The sequence below is a fragment of the Typha latifolia genome, chromosome 1, assembly GCF_019914945.1.
Source record: "Typha latifolia isolate L0001 chromosome 1, TyphaL0001v2, whole genome shotgun sequence".
NCBI lineage: Eukaryota > Viridiplantae > Streptophyta > Magnoliopsida > Poales > Typhaceae > Typha > Typha latifolia.
Genome location: NC_133086.1, coordinates 1,577,805 through 1,602,785, shown reverse-complemented (window position 1 = coordinate 1,602,785; position 24,981 = coordinate 1,577,805). Strand labels below are relative to the sequence as shown.

Genomic DNA, 24,981 nt, shown 5'->3' with positions numbered 1-24,981 from the left:
CCTTTTGCTAACTTAAACAAACGCGATGGAATATTACTACTCTTATGATTGTATGAATAGTTTATTATGATCCAGATGATCCAACTTTTTAGGGATAAATATTAGAGTTCATCCCCATCGACACATGTGTAAGGACACAAATTAGAGGCCCATGCTAAACAGTCTTATACTAGCTCGGATATTGAGCTAATCTTCGTGTAATCTTTTGTTTAGCAACTTGCAGGATTTGATATAGAATTTTCCAATGGCTTTGGTGTTCCACTATTATCCTTTTGTCACGTGAAAAGTGATATGAAGAGGGTTACTTGAGCTCTGATACGAAGGTAGTATGTCCCTATCTATGATGGGCTGGGTTGGAGGGTCGATCGATGGTGGAAGGTAACGATAGAAATAGTGGATCTAAGAGCTAGAGGGGAAGAAGACGAAGAAGAAGATGATCCTGCGATATTAGAGAAAATGACGGTTGGCCTTGGTAGTATACGACGAGTAAGATAAGATTAAGAGAGATGAGATAGAGGCAAATTAATAAATTTTTCAATAATCTAAAAGTAATTGTTCTCTGCATATTTAATTAGACACTAATTTTAATAACTTAAAATTAATTAAGCTTTCATCTAAATAAAATAATTCTAATATGATTGAATCGGTGTTCGAGCATTCGAATGCCGCTGGCTGAAGTCCTCTAACAATAGCAACTACTACCGATCACATTAGAATATTCTAAACTATAATTTTTACTCATAGCCTGGTTAAACCATAGAAGAGTTCAAAGTACTTCCCGATAAATTGGAGGAAAAAGAGAAAGATTTCACCACAAAATAGCCTTGAAGAACCCAAACAGTAAGAGAGTCCTAATTCATTTAATATGAATCATCAAACGAAACAGGGTTTAGATATCTTAGAACTTTCTTTTCTAAGATATCTTTTTGTTTCTGCTAGGCTTAGGCATGGATTAAATATAAAGTGGCAAACACAATTGGAAAAAAGTATTTCGAATCTTAATTACTTTTAACTGAAACGCTATAATTATATTGAATCATAGAAAACGTAAAACGGGGTCAATGGGATCTAATTAATAATATTAACTTGAGGGGTAAAAGGTTTAAAATGTAAAAGTTTGTATTACTACCATAGTGATTCTTGAAATGTGGCTAGGCGAGGCAAGACGAAGGTTCCAGGGCGGAGCGAGGCGAAAGCACGCGAAGGTAAGCCTCTAGGGTTTCATCCTTTTGATCTCGCTCTATAGTCTGATATGCTGTATCGATCGTCCGCCTTCGGTTATGTAGAGAGAGATATGGTTTGACCTCCAAAGTTTTTGCTTGTTTAATCGAAATTATATGGAACAAAAGTTGTTGTCGCAATAAATTGCTGGAAATGTTGCTGAATTAGGCTTTGAGAAAATTGATTTAATTTACTGGATTTGTTGACGAAGCATATCGACAGGTGAAAGCAAGATCATGTTGGATTTGAAGATCAAATTTTTGTACTTTTGTACTTTTGTTATGCTTAGATTATATATGAAAGATGCATGATTGACCAGAAATCGAAAGACTTTATCCACCAGGGGCACAAGAGAACATTTTCCTTCTGTGTTTTACTGGAAATATGTTTTTTTTGTCAGTTTAACTTACGATGGAAATATAGATGTTATGTATCACAAGCAACAAGAGGTCTTTTTTTTTAATCTAAGCAAGTAAGTGATGGAAAAAGTGACATTTGAGTTTAAGCTAGGTTCAAGAGCCATACGTTTGAATGATGGGATACTTTCCATGCATGTAGCCTATTGATTCATTTGCTCTCTCTGCTTTACCTGTTTGAGTTTTGTAAAGAGGTAGGCTGTCGCAAATGCACTATATCCAAAATTATGGAGTTACTGGCGAGTATCTAGTTCCTATTCGAGATTACAATTGTTTCTGTTTTACCATGTTTCTAAACGGAGCCTCAACTGTGAGTATATGCCTTCTCACGACACCACTGATGATGGAAATCTCTAATTTGCTTGATCAACGGTGCAGTTCTTAACTTCTTATATTTTCACTTAGTAGAGATAATTATTAAGAGGGTTTGCACCGGAGAAAAAGACATTCAGAAGAAATCTGGAGGTTTTAATAGAATGTGTTATGTAGAAATTATTTTCTAGAAGGATTGCACCCAAAAAACAGAATCGGGATATATGGCAAACTGACACTTTTAATAGGATATATTTCCTATCTTGTGGTTGTGGTGCCCTTTCTTAAGAACTACTGTTCTACAGTCTGGGAATCATGAACTTGAAATTGGATCTCACATGCATTTCACAATCTATTGTATTGATGTTCCCTAAGGGAACAGGAGGTGTCAATCTATCTTGGGATAATATAATTATAAGTCAAAGTTAGGGAAGAAAGGAACCTATCATTGGATTTTTGAGAACACAGACAAGGTACTAGATAAGGAGAGGTAGGATGGAATATAGGGTAGCAATCCTTTATCCGTCTTATGAGAAATGCTCTGGGATTGGATTATAGTTCATTAGTTCAGTATTCTGTGCTGCACACTGACATGTAGCCGTTAAGGTATGTGGATTGAGTTTCTCTCACATATTTCACCATGTGAAACTTTGGATTTGCGGCTACTCGCATTCATGGTTGGATCAAGTGTGTTGGCTTACTTGATGATTTTCATCTGCATGATTTTCAAAGCATTTGGTAGCTTGCTGAATTCTCAAGATTGTTCACAAAGCTAATGTATTAGGATTGCACAATTGACTAGTTTTGATCTAGGAAGGTCGTTATGTTTTCTTTCTTTTTTCTCCTTTTCTTTTAAGTCTTCATACCTCATTAGTGTGTTGATCAACACAATCTTGAGCATCTCAGATGCCCGCCGATTATGCTTGTCTCTGACAAGTATTGATAGCCATAAACTCAGTGGCCATTGAAGTATTAAATCTGAGGTAAACTATGTTTTGAAAAACTAAAGAGGAAAGGGATATTAGTACCTAATTCACTTCTATTTATAACCAATTTCACATACTGAGAGGAGAATTTAATCCAAATTATTTGGGAATACAAAATGTGAAAAGTAAAGAGAGTGTCATTGAATCCCTCCAAAGTATGATGCTGACCTTTGAAAACTGAGTCCCAGTATGTGAATTTGGAAATTAGATGCTTCAGCTTGTTAACAAGCACAAAATCTTATACAGATCTCCCAGTTTTGAGCTTTCTCTTGAACCAGATGTGCATATCTAGATTAGTTCTTCCTGAATCTGTTATGCATATTTAATTTTGCATATTGTGAGAAATCCATGGGTCGTCCTTTTGTCTTCTTCAAAGTACAGCTGCAGCCTGATCATATCTGATTCGTTTATTGCTTTGATTTGCCTTGCAGATGATTGACGATCAAGACTTGGGTTTATTTGCCGGTTTTCTTGCCATTTTCATATTTACTTTGGTAATTGCTTATCACCATGTGCTGGCAAATCAAAATTTTGAAGGAAACCAACACTTAACAATCATGAAGTTGTAAGGGGAACTTTTTTTCTTACACTTGCCAGACTTTAAGTAGAAAGTAAATCTTTTGTTGACATGAGGATACTTGCAAATTCAGTGATGGTTATGTTGTCTGGAACTTAATTCTAGCTATCTGGACAGTTAATTTATTCCTGGACTTTTCAGAGGAATGTCTTTCCTCACACCTCCTTATTCTAGTTAATCTATTCTTAACAGTGTTAATGAATTTCTTTCTTTTCTGCATATGTTTGTTTTTGCAAGCCGTATACTTTTAAAATGATGTAGCAGTTAAATATGACAATTTCTCTCATAGGCAACATGTATGATGGCTAATTATCATGATAGCTAGCTCCTGTCGAAACAATCAATAGCAAGATAATGAAAGGTTCATATATTTCGAGTTTACATTGAATTGCGACAAAATACTCATCACTATTTTGCATGAGAAATTATATGTGATGTGATACAATTGCTCATGCAGGCAAAGAAGCAGTGGCTACGAGATTGTTTCAGCATCTACTTTGCAGACAAAGGAACAGGCCAATATTTCGAATATTCCATAGTAAGAAATGGTTTAACTGTTGAGCCTTGCCTGAAGTAAGCGTATCTCTCAGCATCTAATCTACCTTGCTACAAGATTGCTCACGTCTCTGCTATACCGGTACAATTACTTCTTTTTTGTTCTTGAATTATTGCAAATCATTGCACTGGACAAAATACCACTTAAGAGAGCAGTACCAACACGTGATTCGCTATGGTATTTGCTGGAAAAGTGCCACAAAAGTTTGAAACAGAAGCATCTTAACCATTTTCTTAGCCTTTGTGCAAGAAATCACCACCAATAACTAGATGATAATATATTAGTTTTGCCAGATAGGCATCACGTTTTTCCAGGGAATTCTTTTTTTTTTTTAATTAATAGGAGGCCCGTGACTTCACTATCTGGTTTGAAGAGTAAGGAATCATCCCAAAGATTGGGCATCAAATAATGCACTATTTGGCCTCATATTACGTACCTTTTGCTAACTCAAACAAATGAGATGGAATATTAATACTTTTTATAATAATAATATGCATAGTTTGTTATGATCCAGATAATCCAAACTTCTATGTATAAATAATACAGTTCATCCCCACCGAGGCACCGACACATGCAAATGCAAAACAGTTTTATACTTGGATATTGAGATAATCTTCGTGTAAACTTTTATTTAGCAAGTTGCAGGGTTTGGTATAGAAATTTCCAAGGGCTTTGGTGTTCTACTACTATCTTAATATAAGGTTTAAGTTATGAGTCTAGTTATTGGTCAAGGCTTAGGTTTGCATAGCCTTAACTATATCTCGCCAAACAAAAAGGATATATAACTATATAAGCTAAACATGCTCTGTTATATCCCGTGAATCAAAAAGAGGTGAAAGTTTAATGTTCTAGGCTTCTAGCTAAGGAATAGACGTAATGGAATGTGACAATATCTGGTTTAATATTTTCTTCTCTAGAAGCTTTAATCCTGTATATATTTCCAAAATTTTGAACATATAACATGCATCTCGCAGTGTGGTGTGGTGACTGGTATGGCCCATATGAGACTCGCGTGCAACCATGTGACTCGTTGCTGGGAATTGGCAGGCTCAATCTGAAGCTTGGGCTCGTGAACGAAGACGAGGACAAAAAAGAACAGAGAAGAAGGGAGCTGGAAATGGATGGGTGAAGCAACGAGCGAGACAGATGGAAGGAGTAGCAATGCACGTGAGGGACGCTTCCAATCTATATGTCCGTGCTGTCCCACTGTGGGGCCCACCATAATTTCTTCTTCTTCTTCCTCTTCGTCTTCTTCTTTTCTTTTATTCTTTTTTTTGAAAGCCCACGATGATAGCTAAATTCCATGCTTTAGTTTAATTTGATTGATAACTTGAGAGTATGGTTGTTTAAAAAAGCAAATAATATTTAGTTCAAAATAGTAGCTAAAGCTTAGATTAGGAGATTTAATATATTGGCTAAAACTTAGTTAGACTTAAGTATTCTTATAATCTGGGGAGAGTTAGGATTTTGTTTAGCCTATAGCTTTGGGCTTTTGAATAACAAAAAAATATATTTGTTTGAGAAGTTGTATACAGAATCCTACGTTTAAGCAAAGTTGCGTTTAGATCTAACACTACATTGTCTAAGATTTGCGAATCAATACGTCCTTCACAGGAAAATAAGCAATAGGCACCAGAAGTTATGTTTTGCTTTAACTTGACCCGACATTATCATGAGTATGTTCTGTTTGAAAATTAAATGAATTTATGAAAAGAATGCGGTACGTAATAAGAGGGTGTTATATGCAAATTTCTCTTAAGTTTTGATTGCCATGAGCCCCGGATAGATATTACATCGGGAGACGACATACATATAAGCAAACAAGACCCTTCAGAATCCCAAACATCACTGATCACTACACACCACCCGTGACCTACATCACACTAAAAACACACTCAAGCACAGAATTAAAGGCTGAGATCTTCCCTCCCAGCTCAGTTGCAAAGCTCTCGTGCGAACCCCACCCTACTATTAGCCACGTCGAGCACCACCCTCAGGTTCTGCTGCTGCAGGCTAGCCAAGACGTTGACGACGGCGTTGACGTTCGCCGGGGCCTCCGCCATGGCGAGGCAAGCGAGCGGCGTCGCGCTGCTATGAATCAAAGTGTTCTCCACGGGCAGCACCAGATCGAGGCGGTCCATGTGGATCGTAACGCTCGGCGCCGTCGCTACCTCATCGGTGCTGAAGCACGTGTCGAACGCCCCAAGTGAGGAGTACCCGCTCGACGCGTTGACCTGCCTCCGGAACTCGTCGCGCAGCGCCGAGTAAATCGGCGCGGTGAATCTGGAGATGACCGTTCCGGAGTCAACCACAGTGCCCGCCCCGGTGGCCGGGTCGAACGCGAAGGATCCGGCGGGGACAGCCACGTGTACCTTCCCGACGCTGATCCCGGTGACGTTCACGTAGTACAAGGAAGACCGGTGGGGGTTCTTCAACAGAGGGGTGAACCGAATGCTTCGGGGTTGGCCTACCGGTCCGAGCCGGAGTGAACCGGAGAAGTAGTACGATTTATAACTCGGAAGGCAGTAGGAGAACACGCCCTTGTATAAATCTCCGGTTTGGGATAACAAAGACATGGGCCCACGGCCAAGGCCCAATAGGCCTTGCTTGGGTACGTTACTACTCGGGCCGGAGACGGAATTAACGCAACCGAAGGTGTAGTTCCCTATCACGTCGGGGGATAGACGTAGCGAGTCTTGGGAGAGAGTAGCAGTGAAGGTGGAGTCGGCGAAGGATTGGGTGTACGTGCATGGGGTTGGAGTTAAGTTGGCACTACTACTGCAGGATATGGTGGTTTTGAAATTGGTGCAGAGAGGAGAGGTGCATTGGAGAGGGGTGTAGGATGAGGAGGAGGAGGGAAGGAAGAGAGGAGAGGAGGAGGGGCAGAGGTTGCAGGGGGAGCAGGGGAGCCAGGCGGCATCGGAGCTGGTGTCGAGGGTGAGGAGGAAGGGCTGGGGAGGGGAGCCGAAGGCGGCTCGGAGGACGTAGGAGGGGGACTGGAGGATCTGCTGGCCGGAGGCGATGGGGACGGAGGTGAGCTTGGAGGAGAGGAAGGCGAGGCGGAGGGGGTCGGAGCGGGCGAGGAGGAGGACGGAGTCGAGGGCGGACTTGGTGGAGGGGTGGTGGGTGGAGTGGTAGATAGGGAGGTCGGCAGAGTGGGAAGTGGAGACGAAGACGACGAGGAGGAGGAGAAGGAGACGGCGGAGAGAGGAGGATGCCATGATGAGGTTGGAAGGAGGGAATAGGTTTGTGAGTGGAGTGGAGTGAGAGAGTGATGGCCTGATGGGGCTTTATATGTATATATATATATATATATATATATATATATATATATATAACCAGATTGGTGTGAGCTACCAGTGAGTTGAAGGATCCTTTTGTAATTTGCTTAACACTAAGAGTTTTCTTTTTTACCTACTGGTCAAGAACTAAATAACAAGTGTTCCATAGACACTGTAACATATAATGCCTTCCCTTGCCCTTGCCCTTTCCCTTGGGATTTATCTGATTTAGAGACGAGGATATCTTGCCTTGTCCTTCGAATATTAGAGTGACACGTAGTTTCACTTAGAAAATGGAATGGCTCTCACCAAGCCCTAACAATTAATGCATTCATCACCGCAGTAATTTTTATAGCTTAAAACTATGTTAGATGTGAAGTAAGTAGGGGTGTAAACGAGCCGAGCTTGATTGTTTTGACAGCCCTAGAAGTAAGAAGCGTACTAGACCTGGCCGTAACGAAATTATTCACATGAGTACATGACCAAATAATTATTTTGGGCTGGTCTTTGTACTGAGCTTCAAACAATTGGCCCATTTAAGGCCCAAGCTCCAAGGACAAAATTAAGTTCTTCTATTTTACGTACTATATAAATTTAATTTACTTGTTTCAATGCAATACATAATTGAGTCGCCTTAGACGTAAGAAACAAAATTTAAATATATTAGATTTTTCATTATGTACCGGAACAAATACGCTAATCAAGTTTATTTTCCGTTTAAAGAGAGCTATTAAGCTACAAGCCCACAAACCAAGTACACCTTAAAAGGATTAATATATTTCATCCTCTGTATTTATTTATAAAATTATTTTATTCACGTAAGACTTGTTATATTAAATCAGTTCATAAATTTATAACTAAACTGTTAGAATTTTCGTTCTACTTAACGGAGCCCGGTCTAAATTTTAATATCCTTAACAAACTAATTTAAAAAAAAGAGAGAACTTAGGCATTGTAATAATTTTTATGTTTATTATAATGAATTTATAAACTGGGCAATTTAACAATTTAGGCCGGCTACGATAATTTTGGACAAAAAATTCACATATATATATATATATATATATATATATATATATATATATATATTTTTTTTTTTTTTTTTTAGGAAACCAAATTGTCAACGTAAAGCGAGGAACACAAGCAAAGAAACCCACGTCACCGGGGAACCGTCCGGGAAACGATTATCTTCCTCCTTTCGTAGATTACCCTTTGTGTTAGGGTTTCCGCAGGGCAGCGTCATGGATGCGGTGGATGCGGTGGATGCGGAACCCTCGTCCTCGGCCACTGCCGCAGCCTCGCCCGGCGCGGAGCGCCGCCGGTCAGGGACGGCGGAGGATCAGATTCGCGTGCGGCGGCAGACCCTGGAGGCGGTCCTCGAGCAGTGCCGCCGAGCGCTGGAGATGATCGAGAACGCCGACCTCGATCCCGGTTCCGAGGCGGGAGAAGAGTTTGGGAGAAAAGATTCGGAGGAGGAGGAAGAGGAGCAATTCTGTAGTCAAACTTTGGCGGATCGCGAGACGGATGAGGTGAGGAGATGAATCCCTAAATAGTTTTTCGATTTATTTTATGATCTGAACCTTAAGACGTCGGATTTGGAAGTTATTTATTGTAATTTAATTCTAAGGATTATTATTCTGTCTTGATAGAGAAAGAATTATGTTTTTCGGGGAGTTGCATCAATGCAATTTTATAATTGTTCTATATCAACATGACTGTTATATTTGATTTACAGTAAGATTGCGTTTTCTTCCTATAGGAGAAAATTAAGGGGAATTTGTAGTGGATTTTACATCCACATGAATTTAACTAAAGATATATCACACAAAGGTATTCTATTGGACGTACTTAGATTAATAGGAAAAATGATTTGCACGAGTCTTGAATAGATAAGTATTAACTTCATGGTCATTTGAATAATGGAATCATTAGAAGAAAGGTGAAATGTTTTGAAAGAGTCCTACTACCATCTTCTATAAAACATCTTAGGTTTTATTTTTCCTTACGAATCTTGAACTTTATACATAGATATACCTATTAAAGTATTTTCATGTTTCATATTTATTATACCTAGGTTAGCTGTTCCACATTTAAGTTGCGTACTTTGCTTCCATTAAGTAATTTGCACAACGTCTCCATCTTTTTTGGAAACTTTGTTGTAGTAGAACTCACCGGTCCTTAATTTTAACAATAGGGCCTCACTCTTCCTTTTTTCTTGTATAATTTATCTTTTAGTTGATATGTTCTTTAAGTCCTTCCTATCTTTTTCTTTCCTGCCATGTATATATAGGTTCCATTTGGATCTCAGTGTTCAATTTCCATCAGTATTCTCTCAGTGATAAACTGACAGTCCATTCCCTCTTGATTCTCCAAGTATCTCTCTCACTATGATGACTTTTGGTAAAGTTCAAGTTTATTAGAAGACATTATTTGTGAGCATGCAAGTTAAAGTATTGATCGTTTCTTGAATTTGGTGTATTGGTTTCATGCTGTTAAGAAACATTGGAAAGGGAACTTCGTGTTTATATTTTCAATTTATAATACTCCATAACTGCAGGATATCATAATGCTGCTTATGTCCCATAGATTCTCTTCAAAACCATTTCAAAATCTGAACAGCTCCTCCTCTTCTGGTGCAGTTATGTGAACTTCTCAAGTCTAAGGTTGAGTCACCAAACTTTCTTGAAAAAATTGGAACCATGCATGCATCAATTTCTCAAAATTACCACGGTATGAGTTCATTTTGTCATTGCTCTAATACTGGAACTAAACTTTTCTGTGTTATCTAAATATTAGAGTCTTTGGTGAATAAATTTTACAATCTTTGAAGGATAATTGCAATCCTTTTATCTTATTTTTATCTTATTTTTATCTTAATAGCATTAGTACATGCTGACTCCATTGCTTATGGGGTAGCAGATGGGTTTTCATCATGGAATATGATCAGTGCAGCAGACTTGGGGGAAGATAAGGATCTTGAAGGGGGAAAAGAGCCAGACCAAGATGGTTATGTTCTCATCCGGGAAGAGGACATTGTGGAAGGCATGGCAAGCTTTATGGCTTCATACCTACTGTCACTAAAACAAACTAAAGTATGAAGATGTTACTTATCATGTTCATCTAGTGCTCTAAGCTTATCGCATCTTTAAATATTTAAATTTCATGACCATTATATACCTTTCTGCAAGAAATTCCTTTTTATGTATTAAAATCCACTTGCTGTCTTGATTACAAAATAATGGGTGAAGTATTGCACCTAAATATATTGCCCTATTTAGTTGTGTGTTTAGTGTACACAAAATGCAATATATGAACTGCTAATGGCATATGAGATAGTTTGCACACATTTCTTGAGAGTAATGGAAATACATGGATTTCCTTCCAAGTAATTTAAGTCAAACTTGGAATTTATTTTTATGCGGCTTCATGCCGATCTTTCTATATCTCTTGAGCAATATTTTAGGTTGCCTAACTGAATGTCTAGAGGCCAAGAATCCCAAGATGGTCAAACATATTAAAAGTGACTAGAGGTCTAAAAGTAATATATGAAACCACGAACAACGGAATTATGTCTATGCTAATAGTATAGGATGTTCACTCTATAAAATGGAGATGACCAAGAGATCCTAGGCAGCATCTACATGAGATTCTCTCTTGTGACAGGTATTAGACAGTACCCTTAAATAGTCTATCAACTTTTCTGTTAGAAGTGTTGCAGCATATATAGATTATTGATGGTTAGCACTGTTCTTTTGCAGGAATTAACTCCCAATCAACTCCAACAAGGTGTGTTGTTTGATATGGTCTGATGAGAACATGAAATAAGTTTTTTCTATTTGATTTTCCAATGTTGATACTCGATGACAATCTGTCATTTGCAATGTCTAACTTTTGTTGGTGGCTCGACCAGCTCTTAGCAAAACATTTGCTGCAAAGAAGAAGAGCATGCTTCGAAAGGCATGGGACGGAAGCAGAGTCATCTACAATCTTGCTTCTTGGAGTGCAACTGCTGTTGGGTAAGTTGTAGCCTTGTTGCCCTTTTTTGTCCAAGGTCCTTAGACCGCCTTATTGCCTGATAATACATCAGTTCTTTACAATTTTACTGGGCCGAAATAGTAAATTTTGATTTTCAACCTAAACCTTACTGTTACAATCTTATGTTCCAAAAATATGATAACCATGCTCTCCTTGAAGCATGAAAATGTTGAGGTTATATGCATTTGTTAATCGCTGATAAATTTCTTATTCTACCAGAATATACCAAAACCCAGCTATCCTCAAAGCAGCCTCTCTGGCCTTCTGGTCCTCTTGTCGTGTTATTTCAAAGTTTCTTTGAATTAACTCATTGCAGTAATCAGTCCATGCGATTTCTTAAAGCTGTGGGATCTTAGTGAGATGAGCACTTTAGAGGATGCCGCTTCTGCCTTTATGGAAGAACTGAATGATGAGAACTTGGGATAGTTTGCCATCTTCACCATACTTGGCAAAAAAAGCCTTTGTGGCACCAAATGTACAGCATTATTTTCCTTTCAATGTACATATAATGTATATTTATTATCTTTCTACGATTTGGCTCGCTGTGTGCGTAGTTCCTCAACTGCTTGTCAAGATGTGATAAACGGGATTGTCTTTTTCATCCTTTGAAATGCAAATGATCTCTCTTACATGCTGAACCAGTTTGACATAATTAGCAGTTTCGTACTTGTGTCTGGCCCACTCTTGGAAGGAATACTTAGGCGTTCACTTGTAAAACAATTTTCATGCTAGTTTAACCAAAAGAATTTATTTTGGTTTAAGCTATTATTATATTTGGTTATAAAAACTGATATAGTGGTATATTGTTACACATGATGTGATATAAAAAGTAGATTTTAGTACAAATGACTAAAATATCCTTTAGAATAGATAGCTGCCGAGAGGAAAGAAAGGAAGAATTAAAATAATACTTGACTAAAGTGATGTCCTTTTAAGAGTAAAATAGTAATTAATAAATATAAAAATATTAAATAAAAGAGGAGAGAAATAGATATTGATAAACTAGTATAGATAAATTGTTATTTGGTTAATATAGTTTTTTATCACTGCCAAGCAAAGTGCTGAATGAAATTTTCTGCAATTCAAGGTCTCTGAATCCAGCGCTTGGTTAAGTAGCAGATTAACTGCTGAAAGCTTCAGCTATTTTTATGATCACAGTAACCTAGAAAAAAAGATAATAATGTTAACTAAACTTTTTTTAATCTTCCAGATAATAAAGAAATCTTTTAGCAAATTGGATCCCCAATGAAACTAGGCCAGGGCTGTTGGTGGAGTCGTACCGTGAGGAAGAGGTTCAAGTGACTGTCAAATAACATAGAAAAATGCAGATATTGGACTAGTCAAGGATACTAAATGAGGCTCTATTACCTTGAAAGACAATAGCACAAGCTTGTAAATAGTCACAGGGTCTCGCTCTCATGTACTTGGGTTAGCATGCATAAATTGGCAACATTGGCAAGTGCCAAAGTTAGTAGACTAACCTACCCTAAAGTTGAATTAAGTCAAGCCTAAAAATTAAGGAGAAGATACAATCTGAACTCTAACTGTATATACATAAATACTGAAAATGGTGGCCATTTTGTTCGAATGGCAATTGAATTACACAAATGGCTGGTTGGAGATGAGCAGCTCAAAGTAATAATTTCAACGATTTTCCTGCACAGGTCTTCCCTACCGCAGTCACCCATTCCATAGGGATTACCTTCAGCTGCAAGGTGTATTAAAAGAAATATGAAGTCATATCTCACTCATTTAATTTAAAATCATAACACCAGAATGGGGCATATTAGTTCCATAACAGACCTGATAATCTTAGGTTATCCGCCAAAGGTCAAGGGCATGTTATTCCGGCAAACCCACCACCAATGCCAAAGGTCAATATGATCACTCATAAGTTAGATCTAGTGGCCCAAGAATGCACCAGAATTCAGTATACTATACTCTCAGATGCTATATTATATTTTCCCTCCATATTGGAAATGTAATCGGTAGTCATGTAGCAGATTTGCGAGAGTACTTCGGCATGGACCCTCTGCAACATCCCCAAGAACAGTGAAAATATTAGTCCATTTGAAAAGTTTCTAAAATATTCTCCTGTGCATTCAAATCAAAGTGTATTCATGATAACTAACCACCAAGAACAGTGTGAAGCTGTTGAAGATCAGTTGAGGTGCATATATCAATTAAAGAGTATACACCAGGTCGCAATGCCTCATCTATCTCCCTGCCAAGCAACAATGGATGAACCTCTTTCGCCAAAAAAACATTTATTGCAGGTATCTAGAGACAATTAACTGTGAAAAGTCACAACCAACAGAACTTCAGTAGAAGACTGACCTTTTTATGCCTCTTTGCAAGGGACCATAACCTGAATAAATGCTTATGTAACTCGAAAGAAAATAAAAGGAATGCCTCCCCAGAACATCCTTTTGCTGTCTTATCTACAAAATAACAAGGCCAAAAACAAACTTCGTTTAACATGAAATACAAGTCTAAACCAATTAATTCAGCAGAAATTATTTCACTACTATCTTGAAACTAAAAGAGATATAAGACATTCCTTAATGAAACTATCTTGAAATTGGTTTCACAACTTCGTTTCACAACTATCTTGAAATTGGTTTGAACTGAAACTATTTCAATTCAAGCTTGATTCTATAATTAGGCTCGAAATTAATTTCATTTCAAGCTTGATCAAGGCTCAGCTCGATTACACCTTTATTTTAGTTCCAGAAAGAGACGAAGATCTACAAAAATCAAAAGACAAATTGCAGAGACTTTGTATTCCTTATGCTACATGATCTTGACTTCTTGAGTATGGAAGCATCAACATACAAGTAAAATTTGAAGTGAAGAATGTTGAGTCTAGTGTCTAGTAAAAAATACATGGAATGCAAATGGGGAAGACAATTAATATGTTCATTCATAAAGGGAACCTTGTTATTTGTTGTCGTTCGGTAGCTCTTCTATACCACAATTCAAGCACTTGCCTCCAATAGAAAAAGGGGCTAATTGTAGAAAAAGAAAAACCGTAATAGCAAGATTAGGCTCTTGAAACTAATTGCATTCATTTTATATTAGATACACACCCAATTTATATAAGAGATACGCACAAGGGCCCATTTTTGCTACTAATAATTAAAAGGTTTTTTTATACAAATGCCACATAGAAAATGTGCAAGTTTTATATACTTTAAATGATATCTTTGTATTTGTTTGCCTTTCTGAGGTCAGGTCCTTTTGGGCCCAAACTAATCCGAAACTTTTCTTCCAAGTTAGAGAAAAGAATATGAGAAATGCAAAACAATGTCAAAAATTGCCTTCATATGTAAATGTTGCAGTATATCCAGCATGCATTGCATGCTCATGCTACAAAATCACATTCAAGCATCACAAACCTCTTCATAGATCCTTCTGAAAAAGCTAGCACATTTTAATGCCTCTTGCGCCTCCCAGGAAAAATAACCTTCTTTGCTTATTAAGTTAGAATCTACCAACTCCAAACAGTTAAGAAGAGTGGTTACTGAATCTTCAACGAGAGCAATGCATCGTTCAATCTCACTACAGGAGAAAAAGTAGAATGAAGAAACACATTATGATGTTACCAGCGAAGATATGAACCATTTTATGCAGTAAACAAGCTCTAAATAAAGAAGAGCATAACTCTAGATTTTACTGATTGTTTGAAAATAGCAAGAGTAAGTTCAGCTTATAATAATACAAGAGTTCATGCATTAGAAGACAAGAAACTTCTGGCACACAAATCAACATAAGCATAAAGAATATGACTATGCATAGTTAATGGCAATGCTAGAATAGAACATTCAACTTATAGTTGCAATCTTGAAACGAGTACTGAGCATTTAAAATGCATGTCACTTGGAGAAGTTTTCTTGATGGATTTTTAAGATCCTGACTGATCCATGAATCCATGAATCTTCATACTTGCTATTCAACAAATGCAAGGCCAAATTTGGTTAGCTTCATTCAGTCAGCCTTTCAACAGGAACTTTCTATATTAAGAAAAAATTCTGCAACCCTAGCAAGCTTCAGTGCTTGCTATATTGCTGAATCATTAGTTCCACAACTATGAACTTTCTGAAAGAGCACTTGAAATCTCAAGTGTTGTCAAAAGCCATTGTTTTCATAAAATCATAAAGTTTCAATTTGATATGTCTAAGCATTAACTCAGGGCCAGTGGAATTTAAAGAGAAATATAGTTAATTATGTGGTAATTTGCAAACAAGTTACAAGAAAAAAATAGAACATATTAAAATGTGGAAGGAGATATGTTTACCGTATTCGGTGTTTAAGAGTAATCCATATCAATTTGCAACATGCCGCATACAAGTCAATAGAAAGTTGGCGATCAATGATATACTGATGCACATCTGTAGATGTCCTTGCCTCTTGGTTACCATAGGATATGGAGGAATGAAAATCAAGACGAGAAGCTTTGAGCTGATGAAAGTATCTGAAGAGTACCACCGGTATGTGCAAACATTGGCTTACATGGCATATGTCCATTTGGAAAGTATGCCTCCCAACAACTGTTGTAAGAACCTCAATGCACATTAATATTACTGCCCCTGCATCTGGTCGAAATTCACTTTTATCCTTTGGTAACTTCTCTATATAGAAGATAATTGGGCTTTGGAGGTGAAAAATTATGTTCAACAAAGCACCAATTAAGCTTGGAATGTTTTTCTTAAGAACACGCTCATATCCTGAAATATGTGGAATGTGTCAGAAATAAGCCAAGCATAACTGGATAACAAATAAGATATATTAATCTATATGTTGTTAACATATCCTATTGCTGCAAAGTAAACTTATACAATGATCTACCAACAAAGGATCAATTGTTCAATACCATTCCATTAAACATGTTGAAAACAATTTGTGCTGGTCGCATAGAAACATGTTAATATCATAAGTTACAGATCTACTATTCTTCTGAAAGGAAAATAGACAACCTTTATAATTACCTGAATGAGATTCAAGAATCAAATTGAAGCAGTCAATACCAGCTGCAACAACAGAGGAAACTTCTCCTCCATCAATATTTCCAGTGTTTATGTTGTAGATCGTGTGGCAACCTTGCTGCACTCCAACCAGTGCTCTTTCTATTGCTTGTATAGCTGTTTTCATGTGCAATTTCAGTGGCCTCCCAATAAAAGTTTTCAATGACATCCTAAGTCTAGATTTAAATGCATTTAAGTTGCATTGTCTGTGATCAAAATTTTGGTCTATAACATGATCTGGTCCGTTCTGAGTCCATAGATTTTTTGTATTTGATCCTGTCTCGTGAGAAGATAGAGTTGCAATTTTTCCTTGGAGTGAAATACATTTTCCAATAGCTTTCATATGAGAATTTATTACCTGACTGTACACTTCTTTTGACAAGTAAGGATCAGCTAAAGTAAAATAGTTGCCTACTACTTCAAGATATCTTAAGATTCCATCTATCCATACAAAAGAAAATGCATCTGGCCAGCCATTCATTTCTGCCATTTCCTGTAGAATTATATGAGACACTCTAACAAGGATTCCCATAGAATATGATCCAAAGTGACTGCACTTCTGCAAAGCCAGATTCCTAGGAAATGACAACAAACACCTTAACTTAAGAATAGCTGCAGATGCCATAAAGAGCTCTCTGAGGGTTGATGCTATCAGTGGGTTTTTGCCTTTTAACAGATTTTTAAGCAGAGAGACATTCAGATATTGTTGATCAGAGAAATCAATGTTGTGAAGTTCACTGAATATATTATCTGCACAGCTTGCATGACCAGATAACCTTTCCTTCTCAAATCTGAAAAGATTAATGCACTCGCACTCTGATTGGCTTGTATTGTCATCATTATGATTCGATGCCGATTGTGTAGTTCTTCTAGCTTGTTTTTGTGTCTTAGGATGGTTATCATGGACATGTTCAACTTGGCAAGCAAAACATTTAGTCAATCTGTCCAGAAGCACATCCAAGTTCACGAAACCATTATCAGAATCCAAATCTTGCAAACTATGAAAAGAATGTACATCAACAGCACCTTGTGTGCTTCCTACAAGCAATACATACATGCATATATCTACAAAGTTCTCAAATATAGAAATGTAACTGCCAAGTTTGGAGGCATACCAAAGCAACAACTTCGAGGACTGCAGATTTCCTGCTGACTTGTCCTTGAATATGCTATCTAAGGCCAATACCAGACCCCATAAAAAACCTTGTAGACAAGATACAGTGCTTGATATTTTATTCCAGCACAAAATACCAAAGCAATCCTCTAGTTTTATAGCATGCATTCTACCCTTCATGGTTACAGGTAAATTTCTTGTTCGATTTTCTAAAGTCTGAAGTATGAGTTCCACATTTTTCCAGGCTGCATAGTATTTGGAAATATCAGATTGTTGGTCATCTTCATCTAGTGTGCCTTTTCTGTCAGGGTCATCATGCAAAGAAAGTTCAATGAGTTCTTCGTTATTCTTCAAGAAAGCAATTGCATGATTGATCAGACCATTGCTAACTGTTGAAAATATGTTTGAGGTGTGATCTACTAGGGAAAACATCATACTTTTGACCTGATCAGAGAACTCTCCAAATAGTGCATGTGGCAACCCAATCAACTCATGGACTGACTTCAACAGCCACATTACCGAAGATGAATCTCCAAGAGTAGTAGAGAAAACTGAAAATAGCATTAATTCTTGACTTCCCTCCTTATACATGGTAATCAAATAGCTCAAAGCCTTCCGGCAGGACACAAACAACCTGAAAAGCTCAAGGAGGTTGCAAATAAAGGATTCACGGTGACTTCTTAACAAGTTTGAAACCACTAGCCTGCAACAAAGGACTGAGATCAGAAGCCATAGGCATGAAGATAGTAAGAATATCTAATTGCAGAACCAAAAATCAAACATTTCATCATCCAAATTGACATGGAAAATAATAATTCGATTATTGCAACTTAAACAAAGAAGAGTAGATATTCATAAGTGCAAAAGTGATGCTGCCCAAATATATGCTCACCAATATAGATGGTCTAAATCTTGAAAATTTACAATAAAGCAATATAAGAAGTCCAAAACCATAATTATTTCCAGAAATATTGATTTCACGAAATATCTCTTAGCATTGGCAATCTGATGCAAATCAGATATACAATGTCCTTGTATCATGGTCAAATTCATGGATGGCCGTGCCAACTGGCACGGGGCATGCCGGCGACATACCAGCACGTGGCACGAGGGGTGCCACACGGCACCCCTTCTAATAGCTTCGCCATCGACCTCGTTGTCGAGCTCGCCGTCGCCCCTCGCCATCGCCCGAGCTCGCAACCGGTGCCCTAGCCCGAGGGAGGGGAAGAAAGAGATTGAGAGAGAGACCGAGAGAGAGCTCGAACGATGAAAAAGGTGTTACCTTTTTTCTCTCCTTTTCTTACGTGTCGGCCGGCAAGTGCCGCAGCACGTGCTGTGTCGTGCCTGTGGCACGGCCATTGTTGGTCAAATTTATTACTTAGATATATGGTCTTAATTAAAAGTCATGAATTTGTTGCAATTGGACATATGAAATCGTTGCAACAGATTCCAGAGACTTCTCTGTCTACCTCTCCCTCTTCCTCTGAAACACACTATTCTCTTCTTTGTACTTTCCTTTTGCCATAGTGGGTCCATATTCAGCCACTTCGTCAAAGTGACTTGGTAGAGTATGCCATTATCAATGTACTGAATGAAAAGATAAGACCTTTCATAGACTAAGCTCATTGCTGCTGTATTCAAAGTAATTACACACCAACAGACCTTAAATTTAACAAATAAGGTTATTCCTGGACCTACCTTCCAATATTGAAGATAATAGTCTTTTGAAACTTGGCGAATTGGATGTACGTACTTCTAGCTCTAATGGATATTCTTTAATTACAGACCAACTAAAAACCAGCTTTTCAGATTTCTATAAGATATCATTGATGAATAAAAATACTTCCTCTCCTTTGCGTTACTGGTCTAATTCTTGTTGCAATTTTATAAGTTTCCAAATTCCTGTAGCGGCTCAGCCAGATATATTGCTGCCGCAAACTGTTGACTGTGTATAACAAAATAACCAGCAGCAATATAATCTCTTAACTTCAAGATTTAGAAGATCAAACAACAGGAGTAAAACTAACAGGTACTTATAATTTATAAAAATGCCAGACTCAAAAGGTTTCCATCAGTAGAATGGGTATATATATAAACAGTAAAAGGCTTTTCAAATAAAACAAGTCTAAAAGATAAACATCCCTTCACAGTATTCAATTAGCATAGAGAGTATACATGAAGTACAGAAGAATAAACTTACCTTTCAATATGGAGAATGTGAGTTGCACATCGTGAGAACGATTTAGCATTCACATGAACTCCAGGTATCTTACACAAGAGGCGAAGCAAGCTCTCACAGGTTCTGAGTCTTGTTCCAAATGACAAAAGCGATACATTTTCATTCTTAGTAACCAAATCTGATTCTGACAGTGAAGATTGAACTTGTACATTCTTAGTAGCCAAATGGTTGTCCATATCAACCACCTGCTCTTTCTCTAGTGCATTCAAGATCTCTGACCAATTGGGTAAGGAATTCAAATCTAAATCAGTTGCATAAGCATAGTTTACAACAGGAGAAAATGATCTCTTCAGAGTGTCACAGAATCTTGACACGAAATGCTTCGATAATACCTAAAGATAAGATGTATTGCAATCAGTGAAAAGGTCAACAAACAACTGGCAAGTGGAATAATTTTTCAGATAGAGCAAACGTCCAACAGGTTTTTCAGAAGAGTGCTATTGGGTGGTCAATTGATGTACTTACTGTTTGATCATAGAGGACAGTATCATGGAGAAGCCCCAATGATATATTGTGTAAAGTTACTTCCCTGGTGAACGGTTTACTTGTTATGTTCTCTTTGACATCCCTACACATACTTTGACATCCCAAAGAGTATCGTAATAAATGAGAGAAGAAATCCTTCAGATCCTTCTTAGATGCATGTAAGCACCAAATATCAATGTTCCGGCAAAGAAGGCACCAAATTCCAATGGGGAGCGAGATTTCATTCAACGAAGAAACAACCAAATCCCAGGCATAATTAGTCAGAGGGAATGAAGCTTTATTAGTCTGGACGGAGCATTTTTGCTCTGAAAAAAGTAACGACATGTAATCAGTCACGAAATTGGTCAGTCCTGCTGCCTCCTGTCTGGAAGCATTGAGTAGTTGTTTCCATCTTTTGCTTGACTTGTGTCTGTCAGGATCACCATGTTTTTTGAATCGTCGTGCATCCCCTTCTTGCAAGAAGCTGAAAGCCCTAATCTGTCTATTTAAATTATTGAGCCTCTGGAAAACCATGATATGTAGGATATAAACAAGGGGAGCATCACGTGCATAACTTCCTGTAAGAACAGCGTCTGAAAGATGCTGAATGACATCCAGAAGTGTACAGGAAGGTCTAACAATCCAGGAAAAATAGCCTCCATCTATAAAACTGGATCTATTTGACCATTCCATTCCACAGGACACATCAAATAAATTTCCCATCAATTCTGATGCTTTTCTTGCTGAATCAGGTGGCATGAGGCTAATTAATTGTTGATTTAAGCTTCTGCACGATGTGTATAAGCGAAAGAAAAAAATGACTGCCCAAGATGTACCTAGAGATGTTCTACGCTTTCCACATTCAGGAATTCCATGATTGGACCTACTAGTGCCTGTAAGGGAGAAAACAAACTCATAGATATCTGATTGATTTTGCAGCAAACAACTAAAGCTTGGCCTAATTTCTTTCATCAAGTTTTCAACTGAATTTCCTACCAAGATACTATTTGTTGCAGTAACAGTTAAGGAATCCAATACATTTGTGTATAGCTCAGAAAATACTCTTCCTAAAAGCTCAGCCTGCAGATCAAAATCCAGCATGGTCCTAGATGAGATGCTCTTTCCACATGAGTCCAAACTTTCATCCATAAAGGAACCGCTTCTCATCCATTTCAGTGTCTCAGAAACTTCTACTTTTAGTTCCTCTATACACCCACTGGTTTGCCGTTCTGGCATTGATTTTATAGAACTAAAAATCGCAGTTCGGAAAACTTGCGAGGACAATAAAGTTGCCAATGATTCCAAGCACATTTGAGATGATAAAGGGGAAGAAGCAATAAATGAAGGGTATCTTACTGCATCAGCATCACCAGCAAGTATAAAGAGTCTAACAGCTTTAGACAGTCCAAAAATGGGATAATTAACCTACATTGCAAATCACAGTAGAAAAGAGAAGGATATCAGGGTAAATGAGGGCAGCCAAATAAAAAGGAATGAAACCTTTTAATTAAAATATATCATATCTTGTTAGAGATTTAGACTTCAGAGATGCGTACAAAAAGGCCCCCAAATTGTTTAAAGCATCTAATCTATTAGTACAATGGCAAAGAAAATGTTTAAACTTTAAAGCACACAAACGTGAGGAGTATATCTCAGCAAGATATGCCTGTAATCATCTAGTTAATAATCAACCTTATTCTGGGCAGTTCTATAACCTTTGGATCCAACCAGTCAATGAAAGAACAGGTCAGACTCATAGTCATAGCAAAGCTACATATACAAACGATCAAACTCACACCTTAAATTAGATATTCAGGCTCTGTAATGATATTGTCAGCATACAGAGTAAGAAAAGAAATATCATTAAGTTCTCAAGTATAAATCATCTACAGGAGACTGATCAATAAAAGCCTTGAAAAGCAATAACTGGAGAAGGATACTATTACTAGTATATATAATTAAATTCTTTAGGTCGACTGACTGAAAAGCTTTCACCATCGACACTTGGATAACTGGGTGTCCTTTAAGTGGATATGAAGCCCATGATCATATGTTCCTGTACATTCAGATTCAATCTCAAAGAGATACCAAACTACCAATGAGTTGACAGAATACGTCAGCTTTAGGACCTATAAACATATATATACATATAAACACATGCATCCATGCACAAACATATTATGTGTCTGTGTGTGTGCACACGCACTCCAGTTTACTGATGAAGTGATGATAAATTCTGGCACCACTCATGGCAGTTTCAAGATATAGCATGACAAATACCTAACTAACCATCAGCATCAGAGCACATAGAAAGGAATAAACTATCTCATAGCAAACAATGAATTAAGGACCATCATTAGGGCTTAATGGTAGTTAAGTGGCTTTTCTGTTCACCACCTCAAAATAGTAAGTACCAACATTTTGTATTTTGGCATCCTTCAAGATAGCAGTTTTTGTAAAGTAAAGATCAGTAGATGCTCACGTAATATACAAACTAACCTGCCGAAGCTCACTGAATATATTGATTACTAGGCTTCCAAGGTTTAAGATCTCAGAAACTAGCAAGGAACTAGGTTTTGTGTCCTCTGATGAGATATTAACAGCCAAGAATGAAAACATCATTTGCCACAGTTTTATAATGTCATCCCCCACGACCTTGTATTCAATTTCTAAAAAGTAACCAACTGCTACAAAAATTTCCCTAGCTATCAAAGGCAACATCTTTTTCATGCTTGCATCATCCACATGCAATGTTGATAACCAAAACTTATATATTTCTCCTGCCATGGAAATAATAGTGTCATAGACATCCTGTAAGAATTTATAGTGAGATCCTTCAGAATTATCCTCTGTCCTTACATATATCTTTTCTTGAATAAAAGTAGTAAGGGTTTCGTTGACAGATTTGAGTATGCAATGTATTTCTAGCATCCTAATGTCTCCTGCCCCAGAAAATCCAATTCGTGCACATTCTTTGCACTCAACCAGCAATGGTTCCATAAACTGCACAAAGACTTCAAAAAGTGGTTTATTAGTTTCCTGAGCTTCTTCTGATGCCTCGCTACTTTTTCCAGAAACATAACTTACTGTGCCTTTGGAAGCTAAAGAAGCTCCTCTTCGGTTCCTAACCCTGCTGACAAATAACTGAAGCAAGTATCCAAACCCTCCCAGTAATACTGCCTTATTCTCAGCTTTGATTCCTTTAAATCTCTGCAATAAGTGTCTATGGTAGCTCTCTTTTATTCCCATGAGTTCCCTAACCTCAAGCTTGTCGTTCAAACTCTTTAAACTGAAAAATCCACTTATGTGGACAGGATGAAATAAACCGTTTGACAAAACATCCTCAACAAACTTCAACAAGCTTCCCAGCTCTCCACTGTTGCCGGAATTTGCAGGTGAATGCAACAAAACTAACAATTCCAACAAGGGATCGAGAAGCCTATCTACAAAAACCCGAAAGATATTCTTGGGATTTGGGTAAAACCTCAGAAAAATAGCAAACTGCTCAAGCAGGCAAATTGAAAGTCTGAAAAGGACTTGACCACCAGCAGAACCACGCCTATCATCAGCAAACACCTTGCGGACTAGATTAACAATTTCCACAGCCAACGAGATCCACAATTCCACTGTTGCATTGTAGAAAGCTCTGCCATTGGACGACAGAAGCAAAGATAGGCATTCCAAAACCTGCATAAAATACTTAGCAGACTCTTCCCCACCAAACGAACTACCATCATCAATATGCAGCAATGCATGCCTAGCGACCCGAGTAACGGCCCGAAGTAAATTAGGAGAAACAGCAACTGAGTACCCCAAGCAGAATCTAAGAATGACCCAGCATCTATAATCCAAGCAAGAATCGCACGTTTCCGAACCTTTCTTACTATTATTTGAAGAAATCAAAACGTTTTGTATCCAATTACCAAGAAAAGACACCAATCGCGATATCTGAACCGGTTCAACCCGCCGATCACAGGAACTAGCTTCCGAGCTGACAAAATCGAAAGAAAGCTCGATCTTTCTGCATCAATTCACCGTAACCCATCAAATAACTGGAAAAAAAAAAGAGAGAAATATTCGAAATTATATTTTTATCGTGTACGAGGAACGGACCTTGGAAGAGGTATATCTTTGCTCTGGAGGGAGAGGACGAGGTCAAGGTTCTCCCAGACACCTCGAAAGCTGGGCTTCTTGTTCTCGTTGGAGTTGGCTTCTCGTCCGTCTTCTAGGAATTCCAAGGATTGGCTTCGTCTCCTCTTGACGTTTACGGAGATTTCAGAGGGTTTTGAATCCAAGGACGCCATGGATTGGGAGAGATGCGGTTCTCGATTCGAATTAAGCCGCGAAGACGGCGTGGAGTTGGGAGAGGAGAACGAAGGTTTTTGTAGGGTTTTACAAAAGAAGATAGAAATACTTACAAAATAATATTCTCTCTTTTCTTGACTAGAAAATGAATGTTCCGAAGACAATGCTTGTATACTTGCTTAAAAGCATAGAAAGATATAAATATCATTTTTTTAAAGAAAAAAAAATGTATAAATATAATTAACTGAAAGCAATGTGCAAAAGAAAAAGAAAAAGAAAAGGAGTATTTTATCTTTCTTAAAAATTAAATTGATAAAATTTAAACGGTTAAGTTAGGTTTGAGGTATCCATGTAAAATCTAATGATTTAAAAAGAATTAAATTAATAGTGGTTTATACAAATAATTAAGAGCTATAAGAAACGGATATTAGAAAAATATAGATTGAGATA

At 37.7% G+C, this 24,981-nt stretch overlaps 4 protein-coding genes across 8 annotated transcripts; 2 read left to right on the top strand and 2 right to left on the bottom strand.

The window, feature by feature from the left end:
- The first annotated feature begins 1,026 nt into the window (after window positions 1-1,026).
- On the top strand, window positions 1,027-5,385 carry LOC140801315 (uncharacterized). Of its 3 annotated transcripts, none has more exons than XM_073156361.1 (4): window positions 1,027-1,205; window positions 3,367-3,429; window positions 3,970-4,050; window positions 5,043-5,385. In XM_073156361.1, the coding sequence occupies exons 1-4, from the start codon at window positions 1,146-1,148 to the stop codon at window positions 5,124-5,126; spliced, it is 288 nt and encodes a 95-aa protein (XP_073012462.1). In that variant the 5' UTR covers window positions 1,027-1,145; the 3' UTR covers window positions 5,127-5,385. The 3 variants fall into 3 exon arrangements, 2 of the variants coding, with proteins under 2 accessions (XP_073012462.1, XP_073012454.1); XM_073156353.1 differs by having other exon boundaries at window positions 1,028-1,205; window positions 3,367-3,500; window positions 5,043-5,187; XR_012111412.1 differs by having other exon boundaries at window positions 1,044-1,205; window positions 3,367-3,500; window positions 3,970-4,149.
- Window positions 5,386-5,806: 421 nt separating this feature from the next.
- Window positions 5,807-7,370, bottom strand: LOC140795735 (aspartyl protease 25). Its single transcript, XM_073148486.1, has one exon. The coding sequence runs from the start codon at window positions 7,287-7,289 to the stop codon at window positions 6,003-6,005; it is 1,287 nt and encodes a 428-aa protein (XP_073004587.1). The 5' UTR covers window positions 7,290-7,370; the 3' UTR covers window positions 5,807-6,002.
- Window positions 7,371-8,461: 1,091 nt separating this feature from the next.
- LOC140780452 (uncharacterized) lies at window positions 8,462-12,022 on the top strand. Of its 3 annotated transcripts, none has more exons than XM_073126024.1 (6): window positions 8,462-8,878; window positions 9,989-10,079; window positions 10,269-10,441; window positions 11,108-11,135; window positions 11,260-11,365; window positions 11,604-12,022. In XM_073126024.1, exons 1-6 carry the CDS (start codon window positions 8,591-8,593, stop codon window positions 11,683-11,685), a joined length of 768 nt encoding a protein of 255 aa, XP_072982125.1. In that variant the 5' UTR covers window positions 8,462-8,590; the 3' UTR covers window positions 11,686-12,022. The 3 variants fall into 3 exon arrangements, with proteins under 3 accessions (XP_072982125.1, XP_072982123.1, XP_072982126.1); XM_073126022.1 differs by having other exon boundaries at window positions 10,230-10,441; XM_073126025.1 differs by having other exon boundaries at window positions 10,230-10,441; window positions 11,701-11,879.
- Window positions 12,023-12,729: 707 nt separating this feature from the next.
- Window positions 12,730-24,675, bottom strand: LOC140802767 (uncharacterized). The gene is made up of 11 exons (XM_073158372.1): window positions 24,340-24,675; window positions 22,726-24,247; window positions 20,227-21,651; window positions 19,723-20,093; window positions 16,373-18,225; window positions 15,682-16,111; window positions 14,783-14,945; window positions 13,722-13,825; window positions 13,517-13,608; window positions 13,188-13,416; window positions 12,730-13,092 (listed from the first exon to the last, which is right to left on the bottom strand). The coding sequence occupies exons 1-10, from the start codon at window positions 24,528-24,530 to the stop codon at window positions 13,340-13,342; spliced, it is 6,228 nt and encodes a 2,075-aa protein (XP_073014473.1). The 5' UTR covers window positions 24,531-24,675; the 3' UTR covers window positions 12,730-13,092; window positions 13,188-13,339.
- Between the last annotated feature and the right edge of the window lie 306 nt (window positions 24,676-24,981).

Bases quoted from the DNA above. Each gene is read 5' to 3' on its own strand.
- LOC140801315 (XM_073156361.1), top strand. From the start codon at position 1,146: ATGTGGCTAGGCGAGGCAAGACGAAGGTTCCAGGGCGGAGCGAGGCGA. The intron at 1,206-3,366 runs GTAAGCCTCTAG...TTTGCCTTGCAG, and splicing joins CGAGGCGAAAGCACGCGAAG to ATGATTGACGATCAAGACTT. The intron at 3,430-3,969 runs GTAATTGCTTAT...TTGCTCATGCAG, and splicing joins CCATTTTCATATTTACTTTG to GCAAAGAAGCAGTGGCTACG.
- LOC140795735 (XM_073148486.1), bottom strand. From the start codon at position 7,289: ATGGCATCCTCCTCTCTCCGCCGTCTCCTTCTCCTCCTCCTCGTCGTC.
- LOC140780452 (XM_073126022.1), top strand. From the start codon at position 8,591: ATGGATGCGGTGGATGCGGTGGATGCGGAACCCTCGTCCTCGGCCACT. The intron at 8,879-9,988 runs GTGAGGAGATGA...CTTCTGGTGCAG, and splicing joins CGGATCGCGAGACGGATGAG to TTATGTGAACTTCTCAAGTC. The intron at 11,136-11,259 runs GTGTGTTGTTTG...TGGCTCGACCAG, and splicing joins TCCCAATCAACTCCAACAAG to CTCTTAGCAAAACATTTGCT.
- LOC140802767 (XM_073158372.1), bottom strand. From the start codon at position 24,530: ATGGCGTCCTTGGATTCAAAACCCTCTGAAATCTCCGTAAACGTCAAG. The intron at 24,248-24,339 runs GTCCGTTCCTCG...GAATTGATGCAG, and splicing joins AAAGATATACCTCTTCCAAG to AAAGATCGAGCTTTCTTTCG. The intron at 13,417-13,516 runs GTTAGTTATCAT...GGGATGTTGCAG, and splicing joins GCTTCACACTGTTCTTGGTG to AGGGTCCATGCCGAAGTACT.